At 44.6% G+C, this 15864-nt stretch overlaps 1 protein-coding gene across 1 annotated transcript in view; it reads left to right on the forward strand.

The window, feature by feature from the left end:
* sspo (SCO-spondin) overlaps nt 1-15864 on the forward strand; it is an 87069-nt gene that overhangs the window by 11251 nt on the left and 59954 nt on the right. The window contains exons 17-35 of the mRNA XM_068304597.1: nt 1969-2221; nt 3811-4018; nt 4769-4863; nt 4944-5200; nt 5271-5405; nt 6013-6215; nt 6342-6469; nt 9142-9251; nt 9361-9510; nt 10005-10098; nt 10180-10389; nt 13302-13507; nt 13603-13717; nt 13864-13985; nt 14089-14262; nt 14334-14567; nt 14665-14787; nt 15011-15105; nt 15620-15851. Coding sequence (XP_068160698.1) covers nt 1969-2221; nt 3811-4018; nt 4769-4863; nt 4944-5200; nt 5271-5405; nt 6013-6215; nt 6342-6469; nt 9142-9251; nt 9361-9510; nt 10005-10098; nt 10180-10389; nt 13302-13507; nt 13603-13717; nt 13864-13985; nt 14089-14262; nt 14334-14567; nt 14665-14787; nt 15011-15105; nt 15620-15851 — 3144 coding nt within the window. The remainder of the gene's footprint in view (nt 1-1968; nt 2222-3810; nt 4019-4768; nt 4864-4943; nt 5201-5270; nt 5406-6012; nt 6216-6341; nt 6470-9141; nt 9252-9360; nt 9511-10004; nt 10099-10179; nt 10390-13301; nt 13508-13602; nt 13718-13863; nt 13986-14088; nt 14263-14333; nt 14568-14664; nt 14788-15010; nt 15106-15619; nt 15852-15864) is intronic.

A 15864-nucleotide genomic window follows, 5' to 3' on the forward strand; every position in this document is an offset into this window, starting at 1 on the left:
TACTGGTAGGATTGTGGTCCATATTATCATATTAGGTATATGAAACTAATGAGATTCAGCTGAAAATCTAAATGGGAGAGCAGTCATGATGAATTACAGATGAATAGAGAGGACGAGGGCTTCACAATATCTGGCTGCAGCAGAGAAGAGCACAGATTTTAAGTTTGGCAAGAGCATTGCGATTAAATAGTAGAGAGACATCGGCGTGGTTAAACTGTAAAAAGCTTAATGTCTGTCGTCAGCAGATCAGTTTTGAAGAGATTGGTAGAGAGATATTGGTAAAGGACCTTATGCTCAGTTCCATATGACAACTATTCTGATGCTTTGAGTTGATAACATGAACCGCATTGCTGTGCTACGACAGCACTACCCACTGCACCACTGTGCCACCTCCATCCATCCATCCATCCATCCATCCATCCATCCATCCATCCATCCATCCATCCATCCATCCATTCATCCATCCATCCATTATCTACCGCTTATCCGGGGCCGGGTCGCAGGGGCAACAATCTCAAGAGGGATGCCCATACTTACCTCTCCCAAGACACCTCTTCCAGCTCCTCCGGGGGGGAGCCCGAGGTGTTTCCAGGCCAGTCGAGAGGTATAGTCCCTCCAGCATGTCCTAGGTCTTCCTTGAGGTCTCCTCCCGGTAGGACATGCCCGGAACACCTCCCCAGGGAGGCGTCCAGGAGGCATCCGGAACAGATGCCTGAGCCACCTCAGCTGGCTCCGCTCGAGGTGGAAGAGCAGCGGCTCTACTCCGAGCTCCTCCCTGGTGACTGAGCTCCTCACCCTGTCTCTAAGGGTACGCCCAGCCACTCTATGGAGGAAATTCCTTTCAGTCGCTTGTATCCAGGATCTTGTTCTTTCGGTCATGACCCAAAGCTTGTGACCATATGTAAGAGTAGGAAGATAGATTGACTGGTAAATCGAGAGCTTCGTCTTGCGACTCAGCTCCTTCTTCACCACGACAGACCTGCTGCATCACTGCAGAAGCTGCACCGATCCATCTGTAAATCTCACGTTCCATCCTTCCCTCAATCTTGAACAAGACTCCAACATACTTAAACTCCTCCAATTGGGGCAAGGACTCTCCACCGACCTGGAGAGGGTACACCACCCTTTTCCGGTCGAGAACCATGGCCTTGGATTTAGAGGTGCTGATCCTCATCCCACTGTGCCACCTGTTTGTGCTATATACTGTTGAATCCTTTACCTGAACCATGCTGTTTTAGTCTCTTATAGTGGATAATGGACCATTTTCAGACTTTTCTCCATGTAAATGCCATCCATCTATCTTCTTCCGCTTATCCGTAGTCGGGTCGCGGGGCTAGCAGCTTCAACAGAGAGCCCCAAACTTCCCTTTCCCCGGCCACATCCAACCACATCTGACTGGGTGATCCCAAGGCGTTCCAGGCCAGTGTTGGCCAGTTTTATCTCTAAGGTCGACACCAGCTATCCGCCTGAGAAAGCCCATTTCCGCCGCTTGTATCCGCAATTTCTTTCTTTTGGTCATGACCCATCACTCATGACCACAGGTGAGGGTAGGAACAAGGATTAAACAGTAGATGGAGATTTTTGCCTCTCAGCTTAGCTCCCTTTTTTTTGCAAAAGTGCAGTAAAGTGACTGTAAATTTTTAATGCCAGAACTTGAAAATGAAAAACTCTCAGTAAAATTCTTGTTTTGTGTAAAAAGGGCATAATCACAACAAAAACATCAACAGCCAAGAACAGGAGATTACCTCGCACGCCAGGGGTGTTAGCTTCTTCAGAGAACATGTTCAGATTGAGTTGACCTCATTGATGCCAGTATGATGTGATACTTGCCTATTTTACAAGAGTGACCATCTTTTGGTACTATATGTCCTACAACAGAATTATTACTGGACATTGAGGTTTCAGTCACAATAACACAATAACACATTCTAACATTCAAGCATTCCTTTGTCCTATCCTGTCTTCCAGCTGTCCAGTGTTCAGGGGGTCAGGTCTACCAGGAGTGTGGTCGTGCTTGTGGGAGCTCCTGTTCAGAGAGGTGGAACTGTGATGATAATGGTGGTGAGGTGGGTTTCAGGACATGTGTTCCAGGCTGCCAGTGCCCACCAGGACTAATGCAGGACCATGAGGGCCAGTGTGTTCCCATCAAAATGTGTCCCTGTGTGCAAGGAGACGAGATACACAACCCTGGTGCTGTTATTACCAACAACTGTAACACCTGGTATGTGGTCAGGGTGAACTTCAGCTATTTCTTCAAACCAGGATATTATGACTAATGCTATCTGACTCCTTTTTCAGATATTGAGGTTCTCTTGAGTTCTTCCAGTTTTAGCCCAGTTTATCTGGTGGAATAAATATAATGAGGTACCAAATATGATCACAGCTAAATTAGCCTTAGTTTTCTTTAGACAGCTCATTCTAATTTGATTTTATGCTACCAAATTTCATATGGGATGAAGGAGGGATGAAGTCTTGAGAACACACACGGCAGATACACTAAAGCTATCAAAATTAAATAATTTCATGGAAGTTAATCCAGTTAAAATGTTTTGTGACCCAGCAGATGTTAGAACAAGATGTTAATTTTACAAGACATCATATAAATGGCACATTCTCTTATAGCTTATAGCTCTTATAGCTATCCACTGGCTGGTTTTATATTGTTGCATATGTGATAAAGAATTAGAGATTGTAAGCATATTGTCTCCGTTGTGGTGTGATATAATTTCACTAAAGCTTCATCTGTACAGTTCTTTCTTCAATGAGCCTTTGTCCCATGAGGTGACGAAAGCATTCAGTCCAGCATTCAGTCCAGCAGATAGACAGATTCAATCCATATACAGTATAACCTCTTGACCTTAAAACTGTTTGTGTGCTACTCAAACGACACAGATTAGCCAGTAGGCAGTAGTAGAGCACACACACTGTCATCACTCGGCAATCAGGAAATGGCTTTGTGATCCAACACACCATGAGAGCTGATAATCAATATCCATCGGAGACATAGCAACAGATTTAAAAAGCTGGACGCCATGGTATTTCTGTGGGTTATCCCAATATAAACGTTGCAAGCAAGTATTTGTAGTATTTAGAAATTTGCATTACAGCATTAGTACAATGCTACTATGGTAAAGTAAAAGTAAATACTTGCAGCTAAACTCTTCATTTTACAGTTCGTATTGAATGTTGTCTATGTGAGCGTGTGCCATCACCAGAGGCCCTGGTGGTGTGAGGGCTCTGATGAAATCACTCTATATTCCTGCCCCTGATTCAGGATAGGTTGATTTCATTGCGTCTCTTCACTACACTTTATGGGTCTGAGTCATCACTTCTAGAAAGCAGCAGCACAATGATCGTCTGCCTTCATTACAAGTCAATGTGTGTGTGGTTATTGTACTTATGTGTGTCACTCATCTTCCTCCGAAGCTGTAAATGTGTCTGATTATCTACTTCAATGAAAGGTGAAATATGAATGACTATTATTGCACTAATAAAAGATATGACATACAGTACGTTCAGTCTCTGCGGGCAACCTTTGGCTATTGATTCTGAGGATTTGTTTCATCAAACCTCACACTTCGCTCTGATGGTGTTTTGTACCTATTTTTAACGGCTGTTTGGTCCAATTGTATGTTGATCCATACTAACCGCTCACATTTCTGTAACTATGGGTTGAAATTATAACCTATTAGCTTATTATCTTTTTTAAAAATATTTGTGTAAAAGCATGTTTTAAAAGATATATTAATCAGTGATTCCTGTCAGTTGAAGTCATCTCTGATTCTGCTCCTTCTCCCCTTCCCTTCACAGCATCTGTGAGAGGGGACAGTTTAACTGTACTCAACGGCGCTGTGAGGTGACCCGGTGTCCAGGCTCTCTAATCTATTCTCCTCGATCCTGCCTCCTCACCTGCTCCAGTCTGGACCCCCCAGGCCAACAGCAGGACTTCAGTGTCGCCCATTCAAGCTGCAGGGAGCCCCTGTCTGGCTGCGTCTGTCCCCAGGGAACTGTGTTACTTGTAGGTGATAATTTTAACTTAGTCTCATGAGAGGGACAGTCGTCACAGCATCTCATCCTTTTTCCATTTAAGATGCTTCTATGCTCGTATTTGTTTGGCAAAGGTTTTCATGCAAGATGCCCTTCCTGCCACAACACTCTGCATTTATTCCAGCTTAGTACTGGCCTACAGTCTACACTGGCTTGTGTTCATGTAGGGCTGCAGATACCGGAAATTGAACCTGGCAGCATACATGGGAAGCATGCGATCTACCACTAATCTATTGGAAAGGAGACTACAGAGATATTTCGCAAAAGACGATGTAGTGATGATATTAGAGATGGGTCTCTTCCAAAATACATACACCAATCCATCATACACACACTACAGGACCCTGCAGTGGTGAAGCTAATTAGAATGCAGCCATTGCAACTAATGCCACCTATGGTTAAAAAGCATATCATAGCTGTTTAGCTTTACTTATTAAAAATCTGGTATGAAAAGTTCGAATGATAAATATATTGTTAGAAAATACATGAATTGTTGCAACCGTACAAATATACCGTAAACTTGTCCTCATGCATGACGACAGTAGATCATAGCATGGAAGCTGCCCTGACTCAGAATCAGATCATCTTCAAGTGATTTAGCGTCTTTAGCAGATTCAGATTACGGGAAAAAACAATAATGGAACTAAATTGACTTCAAGTACACTCATTTTTTTCACACATAATGCATCAGAGTTTTGAATATAATGCTTCTTTACGTCAGGGCGATCACTGTGTTCTGCCACATGAGTGTCCGTGCCACCATAATGGTCGACTTTACCACAGCAATGACACCATCATTAAAGACTGCAACACATGGTAAAGTATGCAACTATCCTGTTTAACCACGCTCCTTAGACGTTGAATTTTTCTCAGCTATTCCTCATTAATCCCTGCAGTGTGTGTCAGGACCGCCGCTGGCACTGCAGCCAGTATGCCTGTGCTGGTGTGTGTGTTGCAACTGGTGACCCACACTACGTGACATTCGATGGCCGCTCTTACTCTTTCCTGGGTGACTGCCAGTATGTGCTGGCGAGAGAGACCAGCGGTTTGTTCAGTGTCACGGCAGAGAATGTTCCCTGTGGGAGCACTGGGGTCACCTGTACGAAGTCAGTGACCCTCAGCCTTGTGAATACCGTCATCCATCTGCTGAGAGGTAAGATTTAGTTCCATCGGGTGGGTGAAGGCTAATGAAAGGGTGCAATGAAAGAACGTGTGTTCTGTAGGTAAAGCTGTGACAGTCAACGGGATGCCAGTCAGTCTACCAAAGTCTTACAGCGGCAGTGGCCTGACTCTGGAGAGGGTTGGCCTGTTTGTCTCCCTTTCCTCCAGACTGGGGGTCACTGTACTTTGGGATGGAGGTGGGCTTCACACACGTCCGCCTCTACAAACCTAAACCATGTCTCACTCAAACATTTCACACTGAACGTCACACCACTGAAGATCATGTGTGGAGCTGTGATGATTCATTTAATTCTTCTTGTCCTCCTTTGGACTTGTCCCGTTATGGATCTCCACATTGGGTCGCCCTTTTCCATGTCAGCCTATCATCTACATCCTCCTCTCTAACACCAACTGCCCTCATGTCTTCCTCACTACATCCATCCACCCTCCTCTTTGGTCTTCCTATTGCCCTCTTTCCTGGTAGCTCCATTCTCATGACCCTTTCACCAACATCCTCACCATCTCTCCTCTGGACGTGTCCAAACCATCCAGGTCTGGTCTTTCTGTATCCAGAACATCTCACCTTGGCTGTTCCTCTGAAGAACTCATTTCTGAACCTATCCAACCAGGTCACTCCCAGAATCATCCAAAAATTTGACTTATTTAATTATTTCCCACATATTATTACCTTTTATTTGCTACACTTTTTATGAACAACACATTTTTAAATCTTTCAGAAATTGACTGTAGAAGGTCAGCTCATGTCTGACAGTTTAGAGCTGATATGCCTCATGTTGTCTCCAGGTATGCGTGTTTATGTACGTCTGGAGTCTCACCTCAGAGGTCGGGTCGGTGGCCTGTGTGGTAACTTTGATGGGGACACAGAGAATGATTTCACTACCCGACAGGGCATTGTGGAATCAACAGCTGAACTATTTGGAAACTCCTGGAAGGTCAGTTCATCCTGCCCTGATGTAGCAGACCAGGACCTCAGAGATCCTTGTACTGTGAGTACAACGCAAGCATTCAGGAACATCATTAAAATTTGGTTTACTCACTTTGATGGTGTTGCAAATCCAGGTTTGTAGACAGATGCCCATATATACTACTTTCTTTCCTTTCCCCGTTTTCAGCTGAACCCACACAGAATGACTTGGGCAAGGAAAAGGTGTGGAGTCCTGACCCAGGCCCTTTTCTCCCAGTGCCACTCTGAGGTGCCCTTCCAGCAATATTATGACTGGTGTGTCTTTGATGCTTGTGGGTGAGTTTAACTCAGTAAAAATGGCACCTTCTCTCCCAGAATTTCTTGATCAGTGCTCTAATTTTAGAGATATTCTTTGTAACTTCAAGGATATTATAAAGTTTTTTAGATTTTTGCATAAAGACACATCTATTGGCATAAGACTGATCATAGGTGATATTTTGTAGGAGTTGTGTGAGCTGTTACATGCGCAAAAATCACATTTGAGGCTCTGTGACGTTCCACTTCATGTAGTCCCATATCCCATACTTTTCTATGTCTATATGTAGGTGATAAGCAACTCTATGAGTTTATGTAACCAAAAGACACTAAGCATATAGATACACTCAAGGTCTGCCAAGTTGCATTTAAGGAATGGACTTCACTAAAGAAGGGCGCTAGAAGCAATGGTTAAAGTTGGATTTTGCAAAAAGATGAATTCTACGTTCCACATTCGCAATGACAGCCAGGCCAGGTCATAAAATTGTAATAAAATGATCTTCAACCCTCTTCAACACTAATCATAAAACCATAAATACTCATAAACCTAGAACACAAAGAAGATTCAAAAATTTGTAAACCTTACATTGAATTACTTTTTACAGTCAGTCATTTCGCGTCACATCTTGTGATACATCAACACATGTAGGTCCTGCCTCTACTGGACGGCAGTTTATCTGGAACATGATGTCTGTGTAGGTTCTCAGTTACCAAGGTCATGGTTATCCAAAGCTGTTTAAGTCAATCCACTGGACGTTAAGAAAGTTCTTTCGAAGACATTTCGTCTCTCATCCAAGAGACTTCTTCAGTTCTGAGATTGCAGGTCAGTCAGTCAGTCAGTAGGGCTCTTGCGATGGGGGGGTGTCCCATCCCTGTGCGTTGAGCCAACCAGATGAGTCAGTTTGTTCCAACGCTGGCGGTCTTGTCCCAGCTGCTCTTCATCCTCCACAGCAACTCCCTGTTGTCGGAGGTCGCCCGCAATGATGTCAAGCCATCAGGTGCGGTGCTTGCCTCGAGGTCGTTTCCAGCCTGCGGTCTTAGGGTCAAACTGGAGAATGGCTCTTGTTAGGTGATCAGGGGGAAGGCGGAGGACATGACCAAACCAGCGGGTACGACATTGCCATCTATAGTGGCAGCCAGGTTCTTATTTAATGGTTAAGTTTCTGAGCCGTAGAGCAGGATAGAGAGGATGGCGGAGTTGTAAATTCTGAGCTTCATCTTGCGGGAGACAGTCTGGTGCTGCCAGAGTGGCTTCCAAAGGGGACCGCAGAGCTGATGCTACCAGTGCTCTTCTACGGAGAATCTCTGGTTTAAGGTCCCCATTGTCCGTCACCATGGACCCCAGATACACAAAGCTCTTGACAGGCTCCACAGTGTCATCACCCAGTTGCAAGGGAGGTGGATCTGGTCCGTCACCAACATGTATGAATTTGGTTTTGCTCCAGCTCACTCGAAGACCAAGCTTCTCTGCCTCTCCTCTGTATATGTCCAGGGCGTCTTTCAGCTGGCTGTAAGATGAGCTGAGTAGGATGGTGTCGTCAGCATACTCCAGGTCGGTCAGGTGGTAGTTTCCGAGGGACACCCCAGGGACTCGCTCACAGACCCTGGACATCAGATGGTCAATGATACAGTTAAACAGGTCAGGAGCGGCCACTGGCAAACGCCACTGGAGATGGGGAACCAGTCGGAGTCTGTACCGTTGATACGGACACAGCTCTCTGCAATGCTGTAGAGCAGCTTGAGCAGTGCAACGATCTTAGGTGGTGCTCCAAGGGTCTGTAGAATGCTCCAGAGTGAGGCATGGCAGACAGTAAATCAAAGGCAGCCTTGAAATCATGAACCTGATGTATAACTGGCGATCTTTTTCGGAATTTGTGGGTCTTCTCTATGAGCAGGGCTATGAGATTGCAGGGCATTATGGAAAATTTCTACCCCCTTCTCTTTCTACAGATATTCATGAATTCCTTTTCCTTAGAATTTGACTGTACTTGTTTGAAATGTGGCAGGCAAGCTAAGAGTAATGCTCTGATGTCTTTTATAAATTGCTGAGCATTACTCAGCAAATAGAGGACCCACTTGATCTCAGTTTAATATCTCTGCTCTATCTCTCAAACTGGTTCTGTTTAAGTGGAGAACCAGTTCGTATTTATTTTTCTGTGGATTTTTTATTTGTATGGCATTTATACTTTATTTTAATCCTAAACAACATTGTAAGTTTGATTTAACACATCACATTGAATAATTATATCATTAGTTCATTATTTATCATTTATTAATTTGCTAAAATGAATTATTTGGACTTGCTAAAATCTAATACAATGTGTTCATGCATAAAATGCACAATGCAAAATCTTTGTTCAGTCAAGCTTTTCCATTTTTTATTTTTTTTTGTGATGTTTGTGGTCCATCACTGCCCCAATGTGGAAACATGCAATACTACCCTGAAGTCAGTGGAACTGTTATCCCCACTCTCATCCTCATACATGTCTTGTTCATGCATATTCTTTAATGAAATTATTGGATGCTCAAGCACAAACACCAACCTAAGTTGTCCATTGTTGATAGCATGAAGATTAATTTGTCTTTGTTTTAGCATAACTTAATTCATCTTCACTGAGCGCTTACAGTAACAATGGACATGAGTTAATGTGTGGTTAAGTATGAAGAGTACTAATTTATTGCTTGTGTATTAGCTGTGACTCTGGTGGGGACTGTGAGTGTCTCTGCACAGCCATTGCTGTCTACGCTGAAGAGTGTAACCGCCAAGGGGTGTACATCCGCTGGAGATCCCAGGAGCTGTGTCGTATGTCGAATTCAAGCACCAGACACACGTTCAGTCATACAGAGTTTGCTCCAGTCTTTCTTGTCTCATGTTCCTGTCTTGATCTTGCTGCTTCTCGAATCCCCCTCAGCTCTGCAGTGTGAGAACGGACTGGTGTATGATCCCTGTGGACCAGCCTGCTCCCCCTCATGTCCTGGTGTCCGCCACAGTCCAGCTTCCCAATGTGGAGCTCTCTCCTGTGTGGAGGGCTGCTTCTGTCCTGCTGGCACAGTCCTACGCGGTGAGAGAGTCATCAAGGGTGATGCATGACAATGTGTTTAATGGGTACATGTCTGCAATTCATGAGTCATCAGATCCTCAGCATCTGGCTCTGATGTACTGATAATGAGTTTAGAGGGACAAGCATTTCTATTTGCACCTAAACAATATATATTCACATTTTGAATGATGAGAGTACACGCAAAAATATTTCTTATTAATATCCCAATTTTTTAATTACAGGATTATGATATTAATGGGAAGATTGACCTGAAAATGATCACATTTATATTTTCGAGTAGATTGCCCTTTCCTGCTTCGCACACATCAAGAACACTGACCTTTACCCTGTAGACAAAATAAAAATAAATTTTAAATTCAACATTTTCAGTCAAGTTGACCTAGGAGGAAAATTTTAATGCGTTCGTGGTCTTCCATGTTGCACCATCGGCAGGACAAATGTTTTTGCGTTTAGACCGTAAGAACAGAATCATCTGTAAATGTTTGATTCTACAGGAGAAAGATGTGTATTTCCCCATCAGTGTCCATGTGAGTGGGAGGGATCTTTTTTCCCACCTGGAACCGCCATCACTCGACACTGCCAGAACTGGTCAGTCGGCTTCAGGTCCAGTGCTTATAGTCCACCATTTTTCTGCAAGTTCAATGGTTGTCTTTTTGTTTTTGTGTACAGCTCCTGTGAGGATGGCTTGTGGCAGTGTGATGGCATGGCTTGCCCTCCTTCCTCCCCCACCTGTTTAGACACGGAGTTTACCTGTGGTGGGGGGCGCTGCATCCCCTCCATGTGGGTGTGTGACAATGAGGATGACTGTGGCGATGGTTCAGATGAAGTATGCCCAACAACCTGCTCTCCTGACCAGTTCCGCTGCACCACCACATCAAGGTGAACCAACATGTAACTTTAAAGGCCCCATATTCTCCTCTTTTAAATCAGTTTCAAACAGCAGTCAGACATCCAACTACACTGTATTCAAAATGTATTGACCAAAACTGATCCAAAGTCCTGAATTTCGACTGTCTATGGCTGCGTTCAGACTGCAGGCAAATCGAATTCTAATCAGATTCCCTTTCATATCCGATTTCTAGGGATGACCATCCACACTGTTTTTAGCAAGTATCCAAATGCGATTTTACTCTGTTTAGACTGGGCCAGGTTACTGGATGATCTGACAGGTTTTCGTAGCAACGACGTCAGGGCGGAGGTGTCCGCCACATTTTTTAACTTTCATATGCCCTTGCAGCGCTTACAGTGACGTCACGGTCAGTCAAAACCGTTCAGTGTGTTTGGAGGTCTTCAGGTTTGAAATACGATCTGAAAATACCTCCCGAAAGTAGTTTCAATCTGTCCTGCAAAAATCAGATTTTATGTGGGATGTGACTGTACAAACTACAAAAGAGACATCTGCTTTCAATCTGGATGAGCTAAAGATCGCATTCTGGCTCCCAGTCTGAACGCAGCCCAAAAGTCGCTCAAATGAGCTCTATTGATGTGCTTTGCCTATCATTACCTGCCTTGCCTGTTACACGCCCCTCTCACTGAGAGGATGCGGCTAATGGTAGCACGGGCTAAGCTTACATACAACGTAACCTCTTTACTTTAGCTGGGACAAAATCGAAGTTTTGTTGATTTGTACAACCAACAACTGAACAACTTGCGTGTCTACCTCTGAACAACGACATTGCAACACACTGCTATCTTACTGATGGACACACAGGACACACCTCAGGGTGAACGCCCCCTTATCCAGGGAGAGGGGTGTGTGTTAGCCCCACAAACGTAATCTAACAGGGTGTCCTCACACAGATGGGGCAGGGCTATGCAAATCACTCCTTTCAATACATTACATAAAGAGCTGATTCGGTGTGTTTGAGCAGCGTTTCACCAGTTTGTGGGCTGCAGTGTTGATACAGAAGCAGGAAATTGTACTGGAGGAGTTGATGAACGAGGAAAATAAGAGACGACTAGCAGAGGTGGCTGTTGTGGACCGGGATGTAGCAAAGATTAGTCAGGATGAAGTGAGGGGGGCATTGAAGAGGTTGAAGAGTGGAAAGGCACTTGGTCCTGGTGATGTGGAGGTTTGGAAGTGTCTAGGAGAGGTGGCAGTAGAGTTTCTGACTGGGTTGTTCAACAGGATCTTAGATAGTGAGAAGATGCCTGAGGAATGGAGGAGAAGTGTGCTGGTGCCCATTTTTAAGAAAAAGGGAGATGTGCAGAGTTGTGGCAACCAGAGGAATAAAGCTGATGAGCCACACAATGAAGTTATGGGAAAGAGTAGTGGAAGCTAGACTAAGGGCAGAAGTGAGCCTTTGTGAGCAGCGGTATGGTTTCATGCAAAAAAAAAGAGTACTAGAGATACATTATTTTGCTTTAAGAATGTTGACAAAGAAGTACAGAGAAGGCCAGAGGGAGCTGCATTGTGTTTTTGTAGATCTGGAGAAAGCTGATGACAGGGTGTCCAGAGAGGAACTGTGGTATTGTATGAGGAAGTCTGGAGTGGCAGAGAAGTATGTTAGAGCGGTGCAGGACATGTATGAGGACTGTAAGACAGTGGTGAGGTGTGCTGTAGGTGTGACAGAGGAGTTCAAGGTGGAGGTGGGACTGCATCCGGGATCAGCTCTGAGCCCCTTCTTGTTTGCTATGGTGATGGACGGGCTGACAGACCAGGTTAGACAGGAATCTCCATGGACTATGATGTTTGCAGATGACATTGTGATCTGCAGTGAGAGCAGGGAACAGGTGGAGGAGAAGCTAGAGAGGTGGAGGTTTGTCCTGGAAAGGAGAGGAATGAAGGTTAGCCGCAGTAAGACAGAGTACATGTGTGTGAATGAGAGGGACCCAAGTGGAAGAGTGAGGTTACAGAGAGAAGAGATCAAGAAGGTGGAGGATTTGAAGTACTTAGGCTCAACAGTCCAGAGCAATGGAGAGTGTGGAAAAGAGGTGAAGAAGCGTGTACAGTCAGGATGGAACGGGTGGAGGAAAGTGTCAGGTGTGATGTGTGATAGAAGAGTTTCAGCTAAAATGAAAAGAAAGGTGTACAAAACTGTGGTGAGACCAGCGATGTTGTTTGGTCTAGAGACAGTGTCACTGAAGAAAAGACAGGAGACAGAGCTGGAGGTAGCAGAGATGAAGATGCTGAGGTTCTCTCTGGGAGTGACCAGGATGGATAGGATCAGGAATGAGTACATCAGAGGGACAGCACATGTTAGAGGTTCTGGAGATAAAGTCAGAGAGGCCAGACTGAGATGGTTTGGACATGTCCAGAGGAGAGATAGTGAATATATTGGTAGAAGGATGCTGAGTTTTGAACTGCCAGGCAGGAGGCCTAGAGGAAGACCAAAGAAGAGGTTTATGGATGTAGTGAAAGAATACATGAAGGTAGTTGGTGTGAGAGAAGAGGATGCAGAAGACAGGGTTAGATGGAGGCAACCGATTCGCTGTGGCGACCCCTGAAGGGAAAAACCGAAAAACGAAGTAGAGTTGATACAGAACCCATTTGTTGCACTCATTCTAGGAGTTTGTAGAGTTAGCAAGGACCATTATACATATGTAGAGAGCAGAAAGAACATGATATTCATAATCTGGAACTGTTAACATGTGTGCCCCAGAAAGTCACCAGCATTGTTTTACCCACCAATAGTGAGACATGGCCAAACAAACCTGTATCCCGACTTAGTTATTCCAACAAATTACATCAAGTATTGCAGACTAAGAGATTACTGGTACCGACATAGATTTTTGATTTTTTTTTACTTTAAAGAGTCACTCCTGAAACAATTATAACCCCTACATTGCAGTGGACCATGTTTGAACCTGGCTCTGCGTTGTGATGGCCACCCAGACTGTGCTGACCAATCAGACGAGGAGTACTGTGGACCGACCACCCCTGTGCCCTTGTGTCCTCCTGGGGAGTTTCAGTGTGACAGTGGAAAGTGTCTGCCAGCCACCCATGTCTGCAACGGAAGGCTGGACTGTGGTTTTGCTGATGGGTCTGATGAGGAGGGTAAGCTGTCACTGCGCCACCAGTGTAACCTGAACAAGATACCATAATTCGCAGAATTTATTTTGTAAGGTATTTCTTTGTCAAACACCTCACAGACTGTGGTAAGATGTGTGCTGAGGGGGAGTTCCTGTGTGCCAGTGGACGTTGCATTCTCTACCTGCACCGCTGCGATGGACATGATGACTGTGGAGACCACAGTGATGAGAGGGGGTGTGTTTCCCACAACCTTTTACAGCTACTTTTTCTCAATACAGTTCATTCCATGTTTTTTGTGAAGATTACTGGACTTTTTTTTAATATTGAATTGATTTAATTGCCTGATTTAATCATGAAACAAGTGGTTTTGCTGTCTTTAGATGTGTGTGTGCACTAGGGGAGTTTCAGTGTCCTGGAGACCAGTGTGTCCCTGCAGACAGAGTGTGTGACGGACACAGAGACTGTCCCTCTGGAACAGATGAAGCTCTCTGTCCAAGTAAAGGTACAATTAAATACAAAATCGGCTCTTGCAGTTATCTGATGGATGGATGGATGGATGGATGGAAGGACGGACGTGTCAGTGATAATATTTTTGTCCGTGGCAGTGACCTGCGCTCCTGATCAGTTTGCCTGTAGTGATGGTGTTTGCGTTGCCACCTCTAAGTTGTGCGATGGAACAACAGACTGTACAAGAGGAGAAGATGAGATCAAATTAAATTGCTTCAGTGTCAATGCAACACAGTCACCCCCACTTGCGACCCCAACTATACCCACTCCAGGTAAAAATCAATAGAAAAGGAAGTGATTTTTCAGTGCTTCGTGTTTCTTTCATGCGTTTCTGTTTCCACAGCTTGTCGCTCCTCTGAGTTCAGCTGTGCCTTTGGTGGGCAGTGTGTCCCTCAGGCCTGGCGCTGTGATGGAGAGACAGACTGCATGGATGGTAGTGATGAGCAGCAGTGTGCTACACCCTGTAGCTTTGGTCATGTTTCTTGCCTCAGTGGGGATCAATGTGTGGACTACCAGCAGCTCTGTGATGGAATCCCACACTGCAGAGATGCGTCAGATGAAAGTATCGACAACTGTGGTTAGTTACTGTTAACCCAGGAAGCAGCAGGACATAACTCATCAGGCACTATTAAAATGTTAGTTCAGGTATGCTGACAGTGATATCTGCCTACTAGGATCTACCGGGATACCTCCTTGTCCAGGCAGCTTCCCGTGTGACAACCGCACCTGTGTGAACATGTCACAAGTGTGCAACGGTGTTGCAGACTGTCCACGGGGCGACGATGAGTTGGTGTGTGGTGAGTTCTAAGACATACGGAGAGGCTAATGGACAGAATGGGAGTGAGGATGGATGCGTAGAGAGGCAATGAGGCATTAAAAGAAATCAACGACAAGAAACTAAAATGTAGAGACAAAGTGAAAGGGGGAAAATGTACTTTACAACTATCACCTTATATAAAAAAAAAAAGTAATAGATGTTATCTCATGATTATGTGATGATAAATTTGAAACTGTGTTCAGATAAAATCTTGACCACGCCCGCTGGCGACAGGAACAGCACTTTCACCTGCCCTGAATTCACCTGTATGGACGGATCCTGTGTCCCCTTTAATATGGTGAGATCACTTTCTACCACCAGCCAAACTTTATGTATTTAGTTATTACTAAGCTAGTTAATAGTTAATAAAATAAAAATAGAATTCCTTCTTTTGCAATATCAAGTTAAAAGAAATTTCACCTTAACACAGCACATATCACTCTTGCTTTTTGGTAATGCGAGGTGGTTGAATGTGGTTTCTGACAGGCCATGTAAGATTTGTAAAATTATCGGACGTGCATATCTTTTTAATCATTACCATCTGAACCACATTGACACTAAGAGCGGATCCTTTCTGTGGTGCCTTCAAATACTGAAACCCTTTGTTCAGTAGTTTTTTGTAATCTTGCTGACAGTCAAACAAACAACCAACTAAATAATAGACACAGAAACCATGACCTAGTTGGCTGAGGCAATAATGAATGATGAGCATCATAGTTTATCCTGTTTATGACATCATGTGAAACACGTAGGAGTGTAAGTTTGAGAAGGAAAACAAAATAGTAGTATGCCTCACCCTGACACATTTTCAGGTGTGTAATGGTGTGGCAGACTGCATGGACTCTGCTCTAGCGCCAACTGGAGGCCCCTCTGATGAGCAGGGCTGCAGAAACTGGACGCCCTGGGGTCCCTGGGATGCCTGCAGCACCTCCTGTGGTACAGGCTCAATGAGCCGGAACAGAACCTGCCCCCCAGGAGACCTGCTGCATCAGTGTCAGGGACAGGACATCCAGAGGCAGCAGTGCTTTACCACCACCTGTCCTGGTAATGAAGAGAA

Source organism: Antennarius striatus, chromosome 20 (assembly GCF_040054535.1).
Source record: "Antennarius striatus isolate MH-2024 chromosome 20, ASM4005453v1, whole genome shotgun sequence".
Classification (NCBI taxonomy): domain Eukaryota; kingdom Metazoa; phylum Chordata; class Actinopteri; order Lophiiformes; family Antennariidae; genus Antennarius; species Antennarius striatus.